This window comes from Rhinolophus hipposideros, assembly GCF_964194185.1.
Source record: "Rhinolophus hipposideros genome assembly, chromosome: 10".
NCBI lineage: Eukaryota > Metazoa > Chordata > Mammalia > Chiroptera > Rhinolophidae > Rhinolophus > Rhinolophus hipposideros.
This window is the reverse complement of record NC_138056.1, coordinates 71,045,937-71,068,652: the sequence shown is the minus strand read 5'-3', so window position 1 is coordinate 71,068,652 and position 22,716 is coordinate 71,045,937. Positions and strand designations below refer to the sequence as shown.

General features: G+C 38.0%; 1 protein-coding gene across 1 annotated transcript in view; it reads left to right on the top strand.

Annotated features, from left to right (window-relative positions):
- Positions 1 to 20,503, top strand: part of LOC308503456 (uncharacterized protein) — a gene marked incomplete at both ends in the record, with an annotated part of 63,975 nt that extends 43,472 nt beyond the window's left edge. The window contains 10 exons of the mRNA XM_081062736.1: positions 10,267 to 10,441; positions 12,067 to 12,311; positions 13,004 to 13,152; positions 13,240 to 13,365; positions 16,023 to 16,184; positions 17,706 to 17,823; positions 18,564 to 18,697; positions 19,274 to 19,427; positions 20,131 to 20,234; positions 20,400 to 20,503. Of these exons, the coding sequence (XP_080918862.1) occupies positions 10,267 to 10,441; positions 12,067 to 12,311; positions 13,004 to 13,152; positions 13,240 to 13,365; positions 16,023 to 16,184; positions 17,706 to 17,823; positions 18,564 to 18,697; positions 19,274 to 19,427; positions 20,131 to 20,234; positions 20,400 to 20,503 (1,471 nt within the window). The remainder of the gene's footprint in view (positions 1 to 10,266; positions 10,442 to 12,066; positions 12,312 to 13,003; positions 13,153 to 13,239; positions 13,366 to 16,022; positions 16,185 to 17,705; positions 17,824 to 18,563; positions 18,698 to 19,273; positions 19,428 to 20,130; positions 20,235 to 20,399) is intronic.
- Between the last annotated feature and the right edge of the window lie 2,213 nt (positions 20,504 to 22,716).

Here is a 22,716-nt window from a genome sequence, read left to right as displayed (position 1 = left end):
AAATACTAAATACTCCAAAAATAAAACAGAAATCATCTGTAATCATACTACCCAATGATAAGCACTGTTGATATTTTGGATTGTAAACTTCTAATATTTTGATACTTATGTTTGTCTTTATAAATATGAAAATATATTGTACGCTTTTTATAGCTTAGATTTTTCACATAGTAAAATATCATATCAAGTTGTTCCCTGTATGTATTAATTGAAAAGTACTTACTCATCACCTACTGTATGGATGCTCTCTGTTTTAGGCATTTTGGATATATCAGTAAACAAAATAATAAACACTGTCTTCATGGGGCTTACATTTCTGTTCAGGGAAGACAGATAATAGAAAATATAATTTTAAAACAAAGTGTATAAGAAGATGACAACTATTGTGGGATGGAGTCCACAGGATGAGGGGAATGAATAGTGCTGGGGAGGGGAAGTCAACCAATCGCTGTATTAATTAGAATAGTCTGCTTAGGATTCATTGACAAGTTGTCCCTTAAGAGAAGACTTGAAGGAGAGGCAGGGACTGGCCACTTGAATACCTGAAGAAGACCATTCAAGCAGAGGCAACAGCCATGGCAATGGCTCTAAGATGGGGCATGCTGATGGGTTCAAGGAAAAGCTAGGTGATCTGTGTGGCTCCAGAAGAGTGAGAGAAGCCACGACGAGCAGGAACTGAGGTAAGATTCTTATAGGCCATTGTAAGGAGTTACATTTTCGCTGTGGGTAAGAGCAAAATGGGGAGCCCATGCAGCATTTTGAGCAAAGCAGTGTATATTCACTGCTGTGTTGAACATATATTGTCGAGTAACAAGAATAAAAACAAGAAGGCCTATTGTCCTGGCATGAGGTGATTGTGGTTCAGACCAAGGTAGTAGTGATAGTAGTGGTAGGAGGAGGAGGAAATAAATGAAAGAAAACATTTCTATGTTTCTTTCTAGTCTCTACACAAATATCAATTTTTTTGCAGGTTCTTCTGGGCCTCTTTCTTGTTGATGGTAGATAGTCATCAAGTCTTCAACTGTTATTTAACAGACTTACAATTTTCTGTTTTACCACACTCCAATGCAAATTGGGAGGTGCCTGGACTTTGGGGAGCACCCTCCTCCACCTATGAGGTCCACTGCCACTGAATTTGTTGAGAACCTCTTCTCAAGAGAGAAAGCTTCAGGTGCTATACTATCTTGTTGCCTCAAGACCAGTCGTAGGACAAACTGTGAAGCATGTTCAAATAAGCTGTGTGGTGGCCACTGTGTGACCACATATGGTCCTATCAGAGACCTTCTAAAACTGCTAGCCACCATATGGCAGTAAGATGTTCTTTTGGAGGACAGATTGTGTGCTTAGGGAATTTGTGGCCACTCTACGAAATTTCTCATTCTGTATTCTCATCTACACCAAACTATACATTTTAATAAGCCTTAGCTGAGTCTCTCGAATGCCCAGTGCTCTGACTAACCTGCCTTGTTCAAAGCCTGGTCTCATGCTCCTTAAATAAGATAATAATGACCATCTGTGTTTCCATTTCTATTTCAGACTGTAGACCTGACTAAATATCACTGTAGACTTTGAGCGCCCTCTACTGGTTTACGTAGGCATGACCCCCATTACCTTCCCTGAGTGATCAGTCTTCTATGGTTTTGATTTGCTTCTCGACACTATTTTACACTGTAGACACACTATAGTCCTGGAAACGTCTTCTATAATAAATAACAATCTTTAGTCTTTGACATTAAGACAGAAAATTATCTGGATGAAACATATCAAAATGTTAACAGTATACATTTGTATATACCAATAATAAAATATCAGAAGGAGAAATTAGGAAAACAATCCCATTTACAATTGCTTCAAAGACCATAGAATACCTGGAAATAAATCTAACCAAAGAAGTAAAAGATCTGTACTCGGAAAATTATGAGACACTGAAGAAAGAAATGAAAGAAGATACAAATAGATGGAAACACATACCACGTTCATGGATAGGAAGAATTAATAAGTTAAAATTTCCATACTGCCTAAGGCAATACACATATTCAACACAATTCCTATCAAAGTACTTTTTCCACAGAAATAGAACATATAATCCTAAAATTTATATGGAACCACAAAAGACCCCGGATAGCCTCAGCAATCTTGAGAAGTAAGAACAAAGTGGGAGGTATAATGATACTTGACATCAAATTATACTACAAGGCTACAGTAATCAAAACAGCATGGTACTGGCATAAAACCAGACACATAGATCAATGGAACAGAATAGAGAGCCCAGAAATAAATCCATGCCTATATGGCCATTTAATCTACATCAATGGAAGCAAGAATTTACAGTGAGGTAAAGACAGTCTATTCAATGGTGCTGGGAAACCTGGACAGACACATGCAAAAAAAGCTGGACCATCTCCTTACACCATATACAAAAATAAATTCAAAATGGCTTAAAGACTTAAATGTAAGATCTGAAACCATAAAATTCCTAGAAGAAAATATAGGAAGAAACTTTACAGACTTTACCCGGAATAAGATTTTTACTGATATATCCCCTCATGCAAGGGAAGTAAGAGAAAAAATAAACATGTGGGATTACATCGAACTAAAAATTTTTTCACAGCAAAGAAACCATCAATAAAACAAAAAGGGATCCTACTAAATGGTAAAAGATATTTGCCAATGATATGTCTGATCAGGGGTTAATATCACAAATTTATAAAAAACTCACTCAACTCAACTCCAAAAAAACAAACAATCCAATTAAAAAATGGGCAGAGGACATGAGGAGACATTTTTCTAAAAAGGACATACAGATGACAGACATATGAAAAAATGCTCAACCTCACTAACCATCAGAGAAATGCAAATAAAAGCCACAATGAGATACCACCTCACCCCTCTCAAAATGGTTATAATCAATAAATCAACAAACAACAAGTGCTGGTGAGGATGTGGAGAAAAGAGAGCCCTTGTGCACTGTTGGTGGGATTGCAGCCACTATGGAAAACATGGAGGTATCTCAAAAATCTGAAAATGGAACTACCTTATGATCCAGCAATTCCACTCCTAGGTATCTATCCGGAGAAATCCAAAACTCTAATTAAAAAAAAATTTATGCACTCCTATGTTTATTGCAGCACTATGCACAATAGCCAAGACATGGAAACAACCGAAATGCCCATCAGTAGATGACTGGATTAAGAAACTGTGGTGCATTTATACAATGGAGTATTACGCAGCCATAATGAAGAAAGAAATCTTACTATTTCCAACAACATGGATGGACCTAGAGAAAGTTATGTTAAGTGAAATAAGACAGACAGAGAAAGACAAACACCATATGATCTCACTTATATGTGGAACCTAAAGAAAAGAAAAAGTGAATGAACTAATCAGAAACAGTTTCAGAGACAGAGGAAAAACTGAGGGTTGCTAGATGGGAGGGGGGGTGGGGATAAGGGGGAAGGTGAGGGAATTAGAAAACAGTCAGTAACCACAAGATTGCCACAGGGTTATGAAAGTTAATTTGGGAAATGTAATCAATAATGTCGTAAAGATTTTGCAGGGTATCCAATGGACACTTGTCCCATTAGGGAGACCACCTCAGGGATGGTGTAGATGCCTGATCACTGCACTGCACACCTGAAGCTGAAGCTGAACAATAATGAATGTCAACTACAAGTTTATATACATATATATATGCATACATATGTGTGTGTGTGTGTGTGTGTGTGTGTATACTTACAAGAAGCGGAGTACAGCATTAGGAATAGAGACAGTGGAAATGTATTGACTGTGTGCGATGTGCGATATCAGAGAGATAGTGGATGGGGGGAGGGGGTTGACACAGAGTGAGGGATATAAATGATAAACATCTAACTATTACTTTGTTCTGTGCACCTAACACTAATTAAAACAAACAAACAACAACAAAAAAAAAAGGTTAACAGTAGTCACCTCTAGAGGACAAGAGCAAAGTGAGGTGTGGGGCTTAGGCAGTTTCACATTTATTTTTCATATTTCTGTGTTTGAATTGTTTGAATTTTTTTTAATTAGCATATATTCCTGTATTACTAGAATGTTTTTAAATAAATGGTTTTTAAAATAAAATATATTCTTTAAACAGCATTTCATAGTTTATAATCTGCTTTTCATCCGTTACCATTTTAGAACCCACGGCTATTGTGAGATATTTTCATATCCACTTGTCAGAAAAATGTAATTCTTATCCTTTGTTTTGCACTGTGTACTAGGATGTGTGCTAAACACTTTCTAGGCATATCTATAGTTACTCTTCACAACATTCCTAAGATGTAGTTACTATTGATTGTTATGACCATTTTATACATAAGGAAACTGAAGCTTAAGGATTTGAAGTGAGTTGCTCAGGGTTCCATGGCAGTAAGTGGCCAATCAGGGATGTGAAACTGAGGCACAGAGATAAAGAAATTTGTCCAACGTGAAGTGGATGGTAGAGAGGGATCAAATCCAGGTCTCCACATATGGGCTCTCAGGCTTGCCATCTCAGGCTTCTTTGAAGTTCTATCCTCATGTCCTAGGCAATCACACTTGTAGAATTTGGAGGAAGGGTCAGAATAGACCTTTGGTGACTTTAGTGTAATCTTTGCACTAAAGAAGCTACAAAGTGAAAGGTCAGCTCCCGTCTATTACTTTGTTGAGCTTTAATGAAAAGAGCTTTGGAGTCAGAGTGATGAAACCAAACCTGGATCCCACACTCCACCTTATATTACGCACCTGCTAGCTGTGTGACCTTGGGTAATTCACTTAACTTCTATGTTCCTCAATTTCTATATTGCTTTAATAAGCCACACTTAAGAGATTTACATGAAAGTGACTTTGCAAAGGAACTTACAGGCATACTTTGGAGATACTGTGGGTTCGGTTTCAGACCACCACAATAAAGCAAATACAGCAATAAAGTCAGTCACAAATTTTGTGGTTTCCCAGTGCATATAAAAGTTAAGTTTATGCTATGCTATAGTCTATTAAATGTGCAATAGCTCTATGTCTAAAAACAAACAAACATACAAACCCTAATTTAAAAATACATTATTGCTAAAAAATATTAACCATCATCTGAGCCTGTGGAAGAAATGACACCAGTAGACTTGTTCAACACAGGGTAGCCATATACCTTCAGATTTAAAAAATAAAAAAAATAAAAAAATAAAAAGCAATATCTGTCAGGTGCAATAAAGTGAATCACAATAAAAAGAGGTATGTCTGTACTACAACATCTGACTTATAATGTGTGTTCAGTAAATACTCAAATAGTATGTTCTTGGCATTGAAAATCAAAATGGGGACCAGATCATCCTCAGATTGTAGGGCATAATCTAAAGCGTTTTCAAAGCACCCACAGGTGTTCAGGTAACCTTTTCTGTGCAGTCACTCCACACACATTAACTGACCACCCCCATCTCTTCCCATTGAAAATTATTGCCTGGTGAGTGGAATAATGGCCCCAAAGATGTCCACTCCCTAAATCCCTGGAATCTGTATGTCAGTTTACATGGCAAAAGAGACAACAGGTGTGATTAAGGAGAAGGACATTGAGATGGGGAGAGTAGCTTAAATTACCCAGGTGGGCCCAAACTAATGGCTGCCCCTAGAAATGCGCAGTATGATGGCACAACCGCATTTCTTCACCACCCATCCTGCATAAAGGGAGATGTGCCTGTCCTCTTCATGGAGAACCTGTGACCACCCCCAAGGCCAGGTCCTCGGGAACTTGCACTGAAACTTTTATTCCACCCTTTAATTATTCTCCTTATTTACAGCTTCTCCCCACCTCAGTCTGTCCTAGACACTGTGGCCAGGTTAGTATAACTTAGCTCAGAAACCAACAATGGCTGTGTGCTATTGACCTTTTGATGTTCAATTCCGGCCCCTCCATTGTCTGGTTCCAGCCTACCATCTCAATCTGCTGCTCTTTATAAATTCTATGCTTAATCACCTAGAACTGTGTTAATTCCTACCTATAACCTAAGGTTTCTCTTCTCTCTGCTTTGCTCTCTGTTTCTACCAATCCCACGCTCATTCATCCCAATCTAAATGCCACAATTCAATCCATCATTTGAAATTCATGTCAAGGGCTACTGCCTCCATGCAGAGACTTTGCTGATCTCCCCAACAGGACATTGATTGTTCCTTCTTTTAAATCCTTAAGGTGTGGATGTTCACCTCTCATGTTCTATGTCTTCTATCCTCCCTTACCTTACAATAGAAGTTCTTATGTCATCCTCAGAGTCATCTGGGTGCTCTCTAAAATTGTATATGCCTGGGTCCCACCCCAGAGTTTCTGACTTAGTAGCTGGAGTAGAGCCCACATCCGTATTTTTAATACAAATTCTGATGTAGAGCTAAGACTGAGAACCATTGCCTTATTTTGAATTTTTCCTCACCGACAGAACAAAGGAGACAAAGGAGACTACTAGGAAGCATCAATGGAAAGTTAAGTTTGAATCAGATCTCTGAACCTCAGTTTCCTTATCTTTAAAGTGGGGATAATAACCCTCACTTCTTTGGGTTGTTATGAAGCTGAAAGAAGATAATAGTGAATATCTAAGAAGGAGTACTACAGAGAGAGTGTAGAGGATTAATACACATGTTTTCCTCACTGGATACTAAAGACTGCCAGCTTAGCACAGTGTTTAATACATGCTGGTTTCTGTGATTGTAACTTAACCATTTATACTCTGTGCAAAGGCTATATAAGTTACAAGCCTATGTTTCCTGGCTCCACTGAGCACTGGATACTGAAGAAAGCTGTATGGAAGTTACTTCATCACTCTGTGGCTTAACTTTGAAGCACTTCTCTTTCTGGAAAAGAGGACCTTTTCAACATTGCTAACTCAATTCTCAGAATGGACGCATGAACTAGCATGGCCGTAACTTCATCACATTCATAATACAAAGAGGACACCGCATTAGAGGGTTTACACAGAGCTTTTATATGTACTATCTCATCTAATCCTCTTGATGTCATATGAGGGGGATGTTAATTTACTAGTTGTATAAATGTGGAAGTTGAGGCTCAGAAGAATTGAGATGATTTGCTAAAAATTGCATAAGTAGAAAGTGGCAGAACTATAACTCAAACTCAGGTAGTGTAATTTCAAGTTCAAAGCTCTTTACCCTTCTCCACAACTGACCCCAACAATTATCCTGTTAACTTGATGAGACAGGTGTGTAGACATCCATCTTGATCATCAAAGTTCAAAAATGCCTAATGCAGAGGACATTTTGCCTTGGCTTATATGAGTCAAATTAGCCACATGCTTCACTGGGTATACGTTTGAGTTTAGAGCATGTTGTTTCTCCTGCATTCCCTGTTGGCAACCTCCTACTCATCCGTCAAGATTCAGGCACACGTGCACACTTCCAGGAAGCTTTCCCAGCTACTTATTCCCATCCCAACTGGCTGGACCCAGTCTTTTTTTCTTTTTTTCTCCTTAACTAAAAAGAAAACAGATTATATTTATGTGCTTAGTTTCATCTCTTGAAGTCTCAAAAGCAAAACTGAGCTATAAAAATATAAGTTGCTATCTCTGCTGTGGACCAGCGCATCAGATGATCAGACTAGGTTGCTACCTGCAGCAGGTGGCCTTAGGGAGACAGAACGCGCCTCCATTGCCTTGTATTGTATTATCTCTGTCCAAAACTAAATCTTCTTCATCTTATTTGCTCTGAAATTCATCTTATAGGGAACAATGCTTCATTTTCTTTTTTTAAATTTGTTTGCTTGTTTATTTTTTGTGTTGTTTTGTTTTGTTTTCTTAGTCAGTAATTGACTTAAAAGGAAATAGTTCACACTGAGGTATAAATAACGGTAGCTGAGCCTTTCCCAGAAGCAGGATTTCCTGTAACAACTCTGGGTTCCAGGCATGAGAAGGGGTGAGGCATAGAAACCATGCAGGCACGTAGTGGTAATGTGTGAAGAAAGGAGTCAGAAAGCAAAAGATAGAGGTCCAAGAAACAAATGAGGTCTTTTCCGCCACTGCACTGGGGTTAGACCTATTGTCAGGGATCTAGACCCAATATTTCTTTTTCACACATTTATACAAATGCCAGAGAACTGAGTCTACCAATGTGTTAAATTATTATCTAAATCACCTACCATTATGTTGAAAAGAAAATACACTTATAAATCTTCTAAACAAGTCTGTGCAGCAAAATAACATAGGGTAGACCAACATTACGGCATTCTTATTGAAAAAAAACAAAGGTTTTTTTCACTAAGGACCTAACATGGAGGAAGCCACATCTGACTAAATTGTGCACCCAGGGAGGGTTAACGTGATCATGACCTTAGAACATCTTGAACAACTTGGCGGGGAAAGCTACCACATGCATACAGGGAATAAATAGTTCACCACGTTTCTGCTTATTCACAATCTACTCCTTCAAGGCTCAGTTGAAATTCTACCTCCATCGCGAAGTCTTCCTTGATTCCATTTCACCCACATTGCTCTTTCCTCCAGACTCCCACAACATTTCATCTGAACCACTATTAACTTATCTCCAATAATCTATTACCCATCACAGCCCCTGGCATATGGTAGATGGCAGGAAATGTTTACTGAGTGAATGCACTAATCTACACCATGAACACTAATCTGCTGTCCAAATATGTTCTAACCCAAGACACATTTCTTCAGGTTGTTTATAAAGATTGTAAGAAACATCAGGAGGGAATGGCACTACTGACCATAAAATCTCAAAGACATTATTTACATATTAATACATGTTATAGATCACCTATGTTGACATATATTTATACACAAAATACCTACCATTAGGAATATATGTAAATATATGTAAATGAATAAAAGACTGTGTGGTAACATAACCCACATGGGCATAGAGTCAGAATAAGTGGGATGAGGTAACGTGATTTGAAAAGCAAGCCCAAGGGTACCTGACCAATATAGATTGCTATGCAGTCACATTGTCTGCAAATCCTCTCTCAGTGTCATTTTCCCTGGGGAATATATGGCATCTCATTCTCCCTTTCCCTGTCTCCTTCTCCATGAACACAAGCCACTGTAACCGGTTGTTACAGGCCTAGAGCTTCTGTTCTATTATGGGCCAACCGGGGCACTCGACTGCAGACTATAAAACAGCCTGAGATACCGTGTTTCCCTGAAAATAAGACCGGGTCTTCTACCATATTTCCCCAAAAATAAGATCGGGTCTTATATTAATTTTTGCTCCAAAGGCGCATCAGGGCATATTTTCAGGGGCTGTCTTATTTTTTTCATGTACAACAATCTATATTTATTCAAATACAGTCATGCCACCTTCTTCTGGAACATCCTCATGACATACTAAATGCGTCCGTCTGGCTGATGATCTTAATTGGGGCTTATTTTCGGGATAGGTCTTATTTTTGGGGAAACACGGGAGTAGCTGCCAGCTCAGTCTCTCTAAACATGCCACCTGGAATTGAATCCTGGCTTTTCCACAAACTTAGCATGTGACTTTACAAGTCGTCTCACTTCTCTGGATTTGATTCCATCTGCAAAATGCAGCTAATAGCACCTACCTTCCAAGGTCGTGTGAGGACAGCAAGAGGTAATATTTGTACAGCATGTATATCCGGGACACAATAAATATTCAACAAATTTTATTATTATCCTCATCAGTATTGCTTTCTTTGTCTTTCCTGTGGAAAACCAGCTTGTAGGCTGGAAATTTTCTACTACATTAATGCCAAAACCACATTCTTCTGAAGCTGATCCAAGACTCCCATACAAATCCTGTTTTGTGACAACACACCCAGACACACTCTTCTCACATGCAGTAGGGGTGAGTAAGTACAGAGATTCTCGAACTGGGCTCCTTGGTCCCAAGATAGCTACTGCTAATCTAACAATATTCCCCTACGTAAATTCATAGAGCCTCAGTGTTTTACATACCCAGCAAATGCAAACCCATAGATAACTGCTGTTCATTAACTTCAGGATTAGTCTCCTATTCCTTTTCCTTGACCAGACAATTTTGCAAAAGTAAATACCTAACAAAAAACCCCAAATGCAATGAGTGGCAAATTGTATTTTTTTTCTGTTGAAAGACTCCTCCGTTTTAGGGATACTAAATCGCATGATATAACATTGCAAAATTGTCAGACTGTAATTAACCTGTGTTTCTTCACATTCCCGATGTGGCAATTGTTTAAGGTACGGCTTTATAAAGGGCCAACAGAGAGGAGTGAAGAACACACAATTCTATAAACGTCTGGGCACCCACCAGGGACGGACCCTACGCAGAGGGGCAGAGAGGAAGGCCACGAGAGGTAGAGTTTGGAGGAAAAGCCATGTTCAGTCTGATGATGCTTCCACCTCTGCTCATACTCCACATGCAGTTTTCCAAGGCCGTTCCAGTACCTTCTGAATCCCAAGAAGAGAAAACTACAGAAATTATTCAGGTAAATTGACAGGTGGGTGGTTGACTCGCTGATTATTAGGAAATTGTGTGGGTTGTGTTCTCTTTTTAGTTAAAGCAGCCTGAAAGAAATTATGTGCATGATTTGTTTGAGCTTGAACAACTCATTTCAGTGATTTGGGGGCTTCCAATCTGGATCCTCTAAAAGCCAGGCATGAAAATAAGCTGGGTTCTTCAAACCCTGGGAAAGCCCTGCTACGTCCAGCAGAGGAACCTTTTTAGAAGGAATGGTTTTAATTACAAAACTAAATGGTTTTCTCTGCTACTTACCTAAGATTTTCCCTTCTCATCTAGCTGTACCAGTTACTATGAATACATGTCTGGTTGTTTCTGGATGACTTATCTTTACAGTACCAAATCCCAGGTGTACAAAACAGCATCAGAATGGGATATTATAAGGAACTAAAATCTGTTTATAGTATGATCAGATTTCCTTATACTAGATTATGGGAATGTTTATAAATAAACTCTTGGAAGCTCTATAAAAGCCGAACCCATAGCTTTTTTCCATTGTTTCACCAGTATGAACGTCAGACCAAATTTTTAAGAAACACAAGGGAATTCCGTCACAAATTTGTCACGCACAATTTTCTTAGCAATACAGTTTCAGTGAAGCATTCTTGTTGCTTTTTCTTTTACTTTTTAGAAGTATCTCACAATGGTAGTAGTAACCTCTGAGCTAATAGCTACAGTATATTGAGTATTTACTCTATACAAGGCACTCTGCTAAATATTTCGCAAACGTTATCTCATTTTAGCCTTACAACAACCCTGTGAAAGGGGCATTATTATTTCCACTTTAGAAACGAAAGCAAATCTTAAGTCAGTTAAGTCATATTTCCAAGAACTCAGTTACTTTGTAGCAGAGCTAAGATTTGAACCCAAATCAATCTGATCCCAAAGCCTGTGAGAGCACAAAAGTGCTCTCTCCCCTGTCACTTGCAAAGCTCCAGGTTGCTTAAGGTGGGAGAAAGAAGTCTTATGATTGGCTTTCCGCCCCTCAGACATTTACTTCCTAATAAGTGACTACCCTTTCAAAGAGTAACTGTGGTGAATAAAATGCTAATGTCAGTGACACTGCAGTTGCCCCAGAACTTATTGGGGTTCTTCTGAAATTGTTAATTCTCATTTGGAAAGCAACATGAATTGTCATCTAGGCAAGTTCCTTCCTTCTCTGTAGCTCCATTTCATAAATGAGGATGAGTAAATCCTCTTTACAGTAGAGAAAAGAGGATTAAAAGAGAATCTGCACTGATGCAACTAATCCCTTAAGAAGTCAATAAAAGTTAGTGATATTCTTTTGTATAAAAATAAGAAGGCAGTCGCCTGATTGTATTCTAACATTTTGCATGAGGACTTGGACCTAATCCCTTATGAAATACCTATTTTTATGCATAAACATTAACTGGAGCACTGACAGAGGGGCTTTTCTTTCCAATAGGTACTGTTCTTTCAAAGTCAACCTACAAGTTTGTGTTTTTGTACCTGTGACTATCAGGTTATTAGATTGTTAGACTCGTAAGTCTGCAGTAACTTAAAAGGAATGCAAATGCCCAGAGAATTGAAGGTAATTTCACAGCAAGTTTCCTCATGTTTGTCTTTGTCCAGCATTACCTAGAAAATTTCTACCAATTACCAAGGGCCAAATACCGCTCTGCAAGGAAGAACAGAACAAGTATGATTGTTGAAAAACTTAAAGAAATGCAGCAATTCTTTGGGTTGAATGTGACGGGGAAGCCAAATGAGGAAACTCTGGAGATGATGCAAAAGCCTCGTTGTGGAGTACCTGACCTGGACAATTTTATGTTAACCCCAGGAAACCCCAAGTGGAAGCAAACCAACCTGACGTACAGGTGATATTTCCAGTTTCAAAATTCATTCCTTCAGTCAGTGTTTATTGAGCATTTATGATGTGCCTGGTACTGTTCTAGGACTTGAGATCAACCAAAGACAAATAAATAAACATCCCTGTCCTTGTAGAGTTCAGATTCTAGTGAATGAGTATGAGAATGAAAGGATAAAGATCTCATGTGCTCTCTTTACTCCAAAGTCTGCCATTTTTTGTTTCCCTTCTCTAATAATCTAAAGAAGATTATGGCAATATTAGCTTGTCTCTCTGATAACTCACTCTAGGACCCAAAAAAGTTTAATAATTGCTGGAGAGAATTTAGCCCCACCTTTCATGCATCTTGATGATGATGATGATAATGATAATGATAATACCCGACCTTTGTTGAATACTACTATTTGCCAAGTAGTGAACTAAACACTTTATATGTATTTCACCACCCACAACAACTCTATGAGACAGGTCCTATAGTATTATCCTCATTTTATAAATAAAGAAACTGAGTTTAAAGACATGTAACAACTTGTCCAGAGCCCACGTCTGTCTTCAACCCTACATCCAGCACTCCCTCCTTATACCCTCTCCAGTGGAAGCTCATCATGTACTCAACTCACTTTAAAATGGACAAACTCAATCTGTTGATGGACTGCTGTTCTAAACAATAATGAGCCCTTCATACATCTTCTCATGTTGAAGGATTGTTAACTATACTCCACAACTGTCAAATGCTGATGTGGACACAGCTATTGAGAAAGCCTTTCAAGTCTGGAGTGGTGCCTCACCCCTGACCTTCACCAAGATCTTCGAGGAAGAAGCAGACATCAATATTGCTTTTGTCCAAGGAGGTGGGCTAGAAGCCTTCATGCTCAATTTTGCTTTCTCTGGCTAACATGAGAGTTGGCAAAGGCCTAATACAAATTGTTTTATTTCAGATCACGGTGACAATTCTCCATTTGATGGACCCAATGGAATCCTTGCTCATGCATTTCAGCCAGGCCAAGGTCTTGGAGGAGATGCTCATTTTGATGCAGAAGAAACATGGACCAAAACCTCCAAAAGTAAGTTAACCAACGTTAGCTCAACATGCAGCTTCTTAATAAACATTTGCCATATTAGAATTTACAGACACACACACATCCAAGTTGTTGTAACACTTCACACTCACACAAACTGACCATTTAAAATTTTCCCTATCTCAAGATACTGTCAATTTAGGTTTTAAAAAAATCCTAAGGCTAATTACTGACCTTGTTTACTACAACAGGAATCAGTAAGCTACAGACCATGACTAAATCCTGTGTGGCCCTGTTTGTATAAATAAAGTTTTACTGGAACAGCAGCACATTTGCTTGTTTATGTATCATCTATGGCTGTTTCCATGCTCACTGGCAGAGCCGAGTAGTTGCAACAGAGACTGAAAATAGTCACTAAGCCTGAAATAGTCACTATCTGGACCTTTACAGAAAAAGTTTGCTGACCACTGACTGCCTTAGGGTATACCTTTCTTTTAATATTCTGAAATTTAATGATGTTTAAAAAAGGTCCTATTTTTTGGAAATTCAGAAATAATTGAGTTCGTTTAGAAAATCGCCCTACTTAGAAAAGAGCAGCCATCTTTTTTTTCCCATCTACTTTTTTTGTCTTCACCTAACTCTTTTTCAATCATGTGTCCCTACATAGCAAGCCACCTTTTTCAGAATAAGACTCAGAATAAGAAGATTTGACCATATGAAAAGAAGAATTGAGGCTAAGGACAAGGATATCCAGTCCATATGGTACTTCACTAGGCCACATGTCACAGAATATGTCACAGAATACTTTTTAGAAGACAGTAGGAAAGGAACATTTCACCTTGCTCGGCCTTCTTTCTCCCACCATTTATTCAGACTACATGTTGTGAGTATTTATTTCACCCAAGTCCCTGTGCTAAGAACTGTGCGTACCCAAAGATAAACAACACTCATAACTACTTTGCATTCCTATTGCCCTCTCCACTAGTTCAGACGGCCATTACCTCTCATCCAAACTAAATGATCCAGATGCCCACCTGCACTGTTCACCGCCAATCTCTGCTCCCTCTAATTTTTCCCAACACTGCAGCAAGGTTTGTCTTTGGAAAGCCCATCTGGAATTACACCAGTCTCCTACTTAAAACTTTCAGTGTTTACATTTTCTGGACCAAATAATGTCCAAATACCTTCATTTGACACTGAAGCTCTTGGTTTTCCAACCTCATGGCTTGTCTTCATATTTCACACATAGTGGCCACATTGTACATTCACTCTTCGTAGAACACACCATGTGCTTTCCAATTTCCCTCTGTTTGCTCGCATTGCTTCCTCTTCCTAAAATGACCTTTTCCACACTTCAAACACCCCAAATCTCGCTCTTCTCATGCTATGTCAAATGCCATTGCATCTTGACTTTCAACTGGAAATGAGGTACTCCTCCTCAGAATCCTGACTGCTCTCCTCATTATTCTGTCCATTCAACTTTTTGTATACATCTCCCCTTTCAGACTATTTGTCATGATAAATACCCCAGAGCCCCTCTCACAGTACCCAGGCACTCAAAGATGTTTTTTGAAACACATTCATGAATGCAGGGGGCAAAGAAAGGATGTGGTGATCAAGAAAGTAGATCTTGGAGCATGGGTAGAATTTTACCAGGCTACTTATCAACAGGAAGTTGAACATTGTGTTAATAGCACAAGTCTTGCCATCGTTTCTAGGATTGACCCCAACTTATATATACCACTATAAGTTGCAAGACTAATAACAAGATATTGAAAACCTGTGGGCTTTAGTTCCTTATTGTAAAAATATTTCTAACAATATTTCATAATGTTGTGAAGATTAAATAATATTACACTTCCTAGCATATAGAAAGTACAACTATGACTTAAAATGTCATCATATAAGAAAATGCACAGTGTGTTAGTGAGACAGCCCATAGACTGGCTGGAGTAAAGCATTCATATCAGAAGTCAAGCCCTCAAATATCTGCTGAAACCAAGTGGAGAGATCTCAGACTTGGCAAAGGTGCTTGGGTTTTGTTTAATAAGAAGTACGAGCCTTGGAAGTTTTTGCCTTCCCGGTTGTTAAAGGTACTATGTTCGTGGAAGTTAAAAAGATGAGGGAAGGGAACAATAAGAGGCAGGATATGTCTCCTTTTGGTAGAGAATTCTGGAAGTTTCTTGGAGAGCTCAGAATGAGAGAGGAGCTGGTGCAAAGCTGTGGGTGATAAGTGAGTCTGCTCTGCATCTAAGGCTGCTGCCTGGAAGGCTTATGTTACTGTATGTTTACTGAGACTCTACTAATGGAGCTGACAGCCTGGAAGACTGGAGAGGGGTGCAAGTAGATGCGCAACAGGAGAGGGCTTCTGAGTATCATGAGACCTGTGATGGCTCTGCCATCATTTTTCTAAGCCTCAATGTCCACACCCACAAAATATGTGAATCAGAATATAAGCAGTTTTGCTTGATTCTAAGATTTGATGAGAAGCTTACATTCACCTAATCTCAACCTATAACTCCTACTTTGATTCCTTTTAATCTTCATATTTTCAGGTACCTGAAGGGAAGAAAGAAAAAGGCAGGCATGAGAAGGGCTATTTTTCCAGGCAGCTTTGGCCCAGAAGCTACATTCCTTGAGATCACATTTCCACCACACTTGGATACACTTGGAGCCATTCACCACATGTGCTTGCATTTCAGATTACAACTTGTTTCTTGTTGCTGCCCATGAATTTGGCCATTCATTGGGGCTTTCTCACTCCTCTGACCCTGGTGCTCTGATGTATCCCAACTATGCTTTCAACGAACCCAGCACCTACGCACTCCCTCAAGATGACATCAATGGCATTCAGGCCCTCTATGGTAAGGTCACTGTGAGACCTTGGCATGTCAAGGGTGTTCACTGCAGTCCTGTTTGTGTGATGGATGTTGGAGGCTACCTGGGAGTCCATTAGGAGGAGAATGTTCAAGTAAAATGTGCTGGATCCATGCCATAAAGTAATGTGCAGCAGTGAGAAGCACTGAGTTAGATGTCCATATGGCAACAACATATATGGGGCTTTAAAACATTGTGCTTCATGGAAAAGAAATAGAATGATATACATTACATAGTGTATGAATTAAATTACACAATATATGAACCTACATAATTTAGAAATGCATATAGATAAAGAAAGGAATTTTCAAGAAACATGCTAACCAAAATATATATGTATATTGAACACATTAAGATTATTGTCTGGGAAGGAGGGGACTGGAAATGGAGTACGGAGAGATAGAAACATTTTGTGAAGACCTGACTGAAACCTTCCAGGGAGGAATATAGAGACCTCTCGCCCTGTTATAAGAAGTACAGTAATATCTCGGTTTTCGAACGACTCCAGTGACGAACATTTTGGTTTATGAACTCCATAAACCTGGAAGTAAATGCTTTGGTTTTCGAACACAACTCAGAAGTTGAACATGTCACCCAGCTTCCTCTGAGTGCAAGATCCTGAGGCCTAGCTGTTGGCTGTTTTCGAACATTTCAGAACTCGTGGATTACTTTCGAAAACCGAGGCACCACTGTACTGTCTGGGAAAGACCGTTGCATTTCTTTTCCATCTTGCCCTCCTGCCTTGTAGTGCCTATAAGAACGAGAAACCAGATAAGAGATTTGCAGCTCTATAAAAAGTGTTGAAGGGAGTGGAATGGGAGTGGAATGAAATAGAACTGGGAAAAGCATTCTGCCCTCTCTGGTGGGACAGCATTATAAAACCAAGCAGGCCAGATACCACAACTAGGGAATTTTTTCATCACAGTAGAATTTTTAAGAATGAAAAGACCTACTCTAACTGTGTTTATTCCCCAACTCCTTTCCCCCTGAAAACATCTCTTTCTTTTGCTCATCAATGTTTTAAATCCTCTTAACTATGTGTATAGCCCTTCTACAATGAGAAAACAGTTACATGCAAATACTTGTAGAAAAATTATTCCTAAAATTTTAGTTATATTTATGGTGTGGGGGTAAACGATTGATATCAGCTCCTTTCCTGAAGCTGGATTTTGGTGGGGAAGTAGGAATTGGATACTAAGTGACCAAAAATGCAGAAAGAGGAAACAAGAGAGGCGAGAAAGATGGGATTAGAATTTTATGTGGAGGGGCATTCAATTCAAATTTCTTTACTTCACAATGTAACCTGCAACTGTCTCTGAAAATCACCATTACTCTTATTAGAAAAAAATATCTAAGAGGGCCAAATGTACAGTTACTTTGATGCCTGTGTGATGGTCTGGTAACATTTCTCTTTATGTGAAGACATTCACCATCCTGAGAAGTGCTGAAATACAATAAAGAATCACAGTGGACTTATCCTTATAAAAAGCCGGGTTTTTTTCCCCTAGGACCTTCAAATAACTCTATCCAACCAACTGGACCAAGCACACCCAGAGCCTGTGACCCCAGACTGACATTTGATGCTATCACCACACTCCGTGGAGAAATGCTTTTCTTTAAAGACAAGTATAAGATTGAACTATTCTTTCCTTTCATTTCTTACTGGCATAACTTAAAACAGGATTCTAATTAACTACATATTACACATTATTCAGTTTTTTCTTTGACTTCTACACATATCATCTCATTGGAATTTACAGTGTTTTGTAACTCTGTAACTCAAAACATCCAGAAAAAAAAAACTGAAACATTCATGAACATTCAGACGTTTATGGTGACATAAACAGACATAGGCTCTAGCTGTTTGGGAACTGCATAGCTAGATTTATCCAACACAAAAACATCATTTAATTCCACTCAAACTCTGTCAAGTAAATGGAAATTATCACCTAATAAGCTGCAGCGCAAGTCATCTAAGTGATTGAATTTTTCAATTTTCCATCAGCTATTTTGTGATTATGTAATCACAGGCTGAGTGTCCTTGTATTATTTTTGCTGGAATAGTCCAAATATTCTCATCATTTTGTAGGAACGATAATCGAGGAGACTAAAATAAGATTTGGGGGGGAGGGCGTGACAGTAAAAAATGTAATAAAATGAGGTCACTCCTACAACCCCCTCGGAAAACAGATGGACAATACCACCATAAAGCACTGGCCAAATGTTGGTCACTGTGCTAGAAATTTTGTATTCACTATATTGTCATATCTTCCCAGCAATCTTACAAGGGCCAATACGAGCCCAAGACTCTCAGAAGCTGCCTACTTAGTTGATTGTGTGTGATTTTCTCCTTGGTGTTCCATTAGATACTTCTGGAGAAGGCATCCTCAGATATCAACAGTTGAACTCAATTTTATTTCTCTATTCTGGCCATCCCTGCCAACTGGTATACAGGCTGCTTATGAGGATTTTGACAGGGACCTAGTTTTCCTATTTAAAGGTAAGTGCCTAGGGTTTTCATCTCATTTTCATTCTGCCTGAAGGGAGGGGAAGGATTTCTTTGTGATTCCTACCAGGTTTAGAGGAGGTAAGCCAATGAGAGAGTATTACGCTGGACTGGCTTTTGTCTAGAGCCCCTGTAGAGTCCCATCTCTGTCACTAACTACTGTGTGAACTTGAGCGGGTTGTAGCCGCTTCAGGCCTCAGTTTTCTCATCCACAAAATGAGGAAAGCTTAATAGATCACCTTTAGTGTTTCTGCACCCTCATCCTAGATATAATTTTCTAAGATTCCCCAAGGCTATAATTTAATCTCTGTCTAGAAGTCCCATGAGACAAGACATCCAATTGTGAGGCTCTAAATATGAGATTAAGCAGTTGGAATTTTTTTTATAGGAGCTGGGGAACCAATTGTCTATCCCAGCCTAATGAACTTCACTTTTCCACTTTGATATTTTAAAGACTATTTGTCCCGTTTTCATTTCTAAGTTAAATTTATGCAAAGACTAAGGAATGATTCACATTGTTTTGTAGGAATGGAAGAACATTATCTAACATATAACTGGAATCATTTGCAGGCAACAAGTACTGGGCTCTGAGAGGCTATGACATTCAGCAAGATTATCCCAAGCATATATCAAACTACGGCTTTCCGAGCAGTGTCCAAGCCATTGATGCCGCTGTTTCCTACAGGACAAAAACGTACTTCTTTGTAAACAACCAATTCTGGAGGTAAGGTAAACTGTTTTTCCAACTAGAGATTGAAATCTCTTTACCCTGTCTACAAACCACTAACAATCAGGCACCTAAAGGTTTTAAAAATCTAGGTGGTCTTCGATAGGCATTCTTTTTCATAAGAAGGTTAATGTTGCTATGGCTTTTGAAAATTTCATTTTTATAAAATTAAAATACCTGCACAAAAGTATTGAAGATTCTATATCATGAAACATAGCAAGCCTTATAAAAGCACTAGGATGGGATGCAAAGAAAGAATTAAGCTAATTCTCATTTATGAGTTAAATTATAACATACTCAAGCAGATATTATCCAGAAAGCCTACAAATTTGGTGCCCAAGTTAGACTTACTATTCATTTGTCCAGAGAGAGAGAGACAGACAGAGAGAGGCAAACTATGTGCCAATTAATTAAAAGCCTTGGAAAATATAGCTCTTCTTTTTAAAAATAACACTGCACCAGCAATCAAAAGCAGCTCTTTAGTGTCATTTTAGTATTAATGATACCCATATAGTTTATAAATAGGTATGTACACTTAGGTAGAGAGGTTAACCAATCTTAGTCCCAGTAAATAAGACATTGTGAAGACTGAATGAGAAAATAAGTGGGAAGGCACTTTGTAAATTATATGCAGTTTGAGAAAACCATTATCATTATATACTGTTCTGGTCTTAAAACACAGGATATTTTTTTTCATCAGATATGATAACGAAAGACAATCCATGGATCCAGGTTATCCAAAATGCATAGCAAGTACCTTTCAAGGAATAGAAAATAGAATTGATGCAGTTTTCCAGCGGAATTGTAAGTAGAAAAGAAAACTAGTAATAAATTTGTTTAAAGTTTTAAAATAGTGCATTTGCATTTGAATGTTATCTTGGGATAGGAATGGGGTCTTTTTAATTGAAAACGTCTGAGATGTTACTTATACAGGTTAATTCAATATATTCTCTCTTTTTTTTTAAACAGATTTCTTCTTTTTCTTCAGTGGACCAAGATATTATGCATTTGATCTTAATGATCACAGACTCACTAGGGTTGACAGAAGCATTAGATGGCTTAATTGTAGATAAAGTTGAAACAAAACCAAATGTGTTTGTATCCATTTTCTGAATATGAAAGGGAAGTCTAATTTGCATATTCATTACATAATGTTTTCTCAACATTAAGTAATGTTGTTTGCTATCCCTATTCCTATATTCATTGGACCTGCCCTCAGTGAAAATACATTTAGAGTATTCCACTGTTTGCAGAGTCTGATTTAGTTCTTTTATATTCCATTTCAGGTTAGTGAATCCATCACAAAGAGAAGGAAATTAAGTCCTCTTTGTCACCTCAATATTCACTATTTTCGTTACTGGTTTATTTGCCTTCTAAAATGCTTATATATTTCTACATCTCTTTAAACATGTCTTAACTATATTGCTTTGTGCAATTTAACACTGGAGTTTAGTTAGAAGTAAAGATTATGAACAATATAGACAGTACCCCTTGCCTCTACCGAAAATGTGGTGCTATTTTCCACTCTTGGAATGAAATATTGCTGATTCATGTTGTGGGTTGAATTGTGTCCTCCCCACCTCCACCTCCAGCCCCAAAAAAGAATGCTGAAGTCCTAACCCCAGCTACCTATGAATGTACTTTATTTGGAACTAGAGTCTTTGCACATGTGGTTAGTTAAGGTGAGTTTATATTGGATTGCGATGGGTCTAAGAACTGTGTCCTACTGAGAAGAGGAGAGACATAAACGCACAATGAAGAAGGTTATGTGAAAACAGAGGCAGAAATGCCAAGAATTGCCGGAAACGACCAGAAGCTATGATGAGGCAAGGAAGGATCCTCCCTAGAGCCTTCAGAGAGAAGAACATGACCCTCCCAATACCTTGATTTTGGACCTCTAGCCTCCAGAACTCTGATAGAATAAATGTCTGTTGTTTAAGCTACCAAGCTGTGGTACTTTGTTACGGCAGCCCTAGGAATGCAATACAGTACATTTGCACACAAAAAAATAAATCAACACAGAATGACATAGTTAAACCCCCAAGTAAGGATTATTGGCATCTTCCTAGGGGGAGCAACAAAAAAAATAAATACCTCTTTCTCTCTTGCTTTCTCCCCAACCTATCCTTCTAGAGTCAAGTAAACAGGCTCATTGGAACTTTTTTTCCTGGTATACTCAGGAAGACAACCTCATCTCATAACTGGAGTTTACTGCACAAACAACAGTGCTGGGCACAAAATTAAATAAAACTAATTAAATTCAATTAAATTGAGCTTAGATGCATAAATTTGCTAATGGCTCTTCTCTGTTAAAAGCTTTAAGACTTGTGAGACTGTAATGGCTAGTCCAGATATCAAAATCCTCACAATGTCCTATTTGCAGTTGTTAGAATGTAATGTACCTTATTACACAATAAATATGTGAATTGTAAAATATATTTATGACTAGCACGTCCTATTTTCTTTTTCTGTTCAAGTTTTTAAATTCCAATAGATAAATATTATTTAGTATAATTTAGCACCTTATTCTCATTCAAAATTATCTATTAAATGAGTTCAAAATACATATTTTATTTTAAATAACTGACTTGTGATCTACTATTATTTCTTCGATACTATCACATAGTTCATTTAAAGTATTAAAAAATAGTAAATTTTGATATATTTGCACCCATTTATTCCCCTGTCAGAATTATAATATAGGTGTTAAGATTTTAGATATTGCTTCACAGATCGTGAAATATTTTATAAATACTCAAAAAAAATTCCCCAAATATATCAGCACAGTACTCTTAATTTATTTTACAAGATGAAAAAACAGAAACTAGTATATACTATAATTTTAATCATTTGTTCACTTATTCAACAAGAATTAATCAGTTCCTTACACATTACAAGTGCTGTGTTAGGGAGAGAGATGTGTAACTAATTCATAATATCAAGGTAACAAGTGCACAAGGACCTGTAAGAACTAGGTATTTCACTTTTAACAGTAGATTCAATTTAAGACTATCATATTTTCTTAAACTTATGTCAATTTTTACAAGCATGAAGATGGGAGATTCATCTTCTTAGAACACCTGCCATTTGTCCCAGCTAGTTATGACAGATTCTTGGCCCAAACCTCATCTACACATTTTTGAGTTAAGAATTGAGTTAATATTCTTTTTTCACCATATGTCAGTCATAAAAAGTGAACAGAAATATGAATACAGAATTCAAAACAATGTATTCCTTTTTCTAGGTTCTTTTCTTGACAACAGGTATTTTCTGTTACACTGCAATT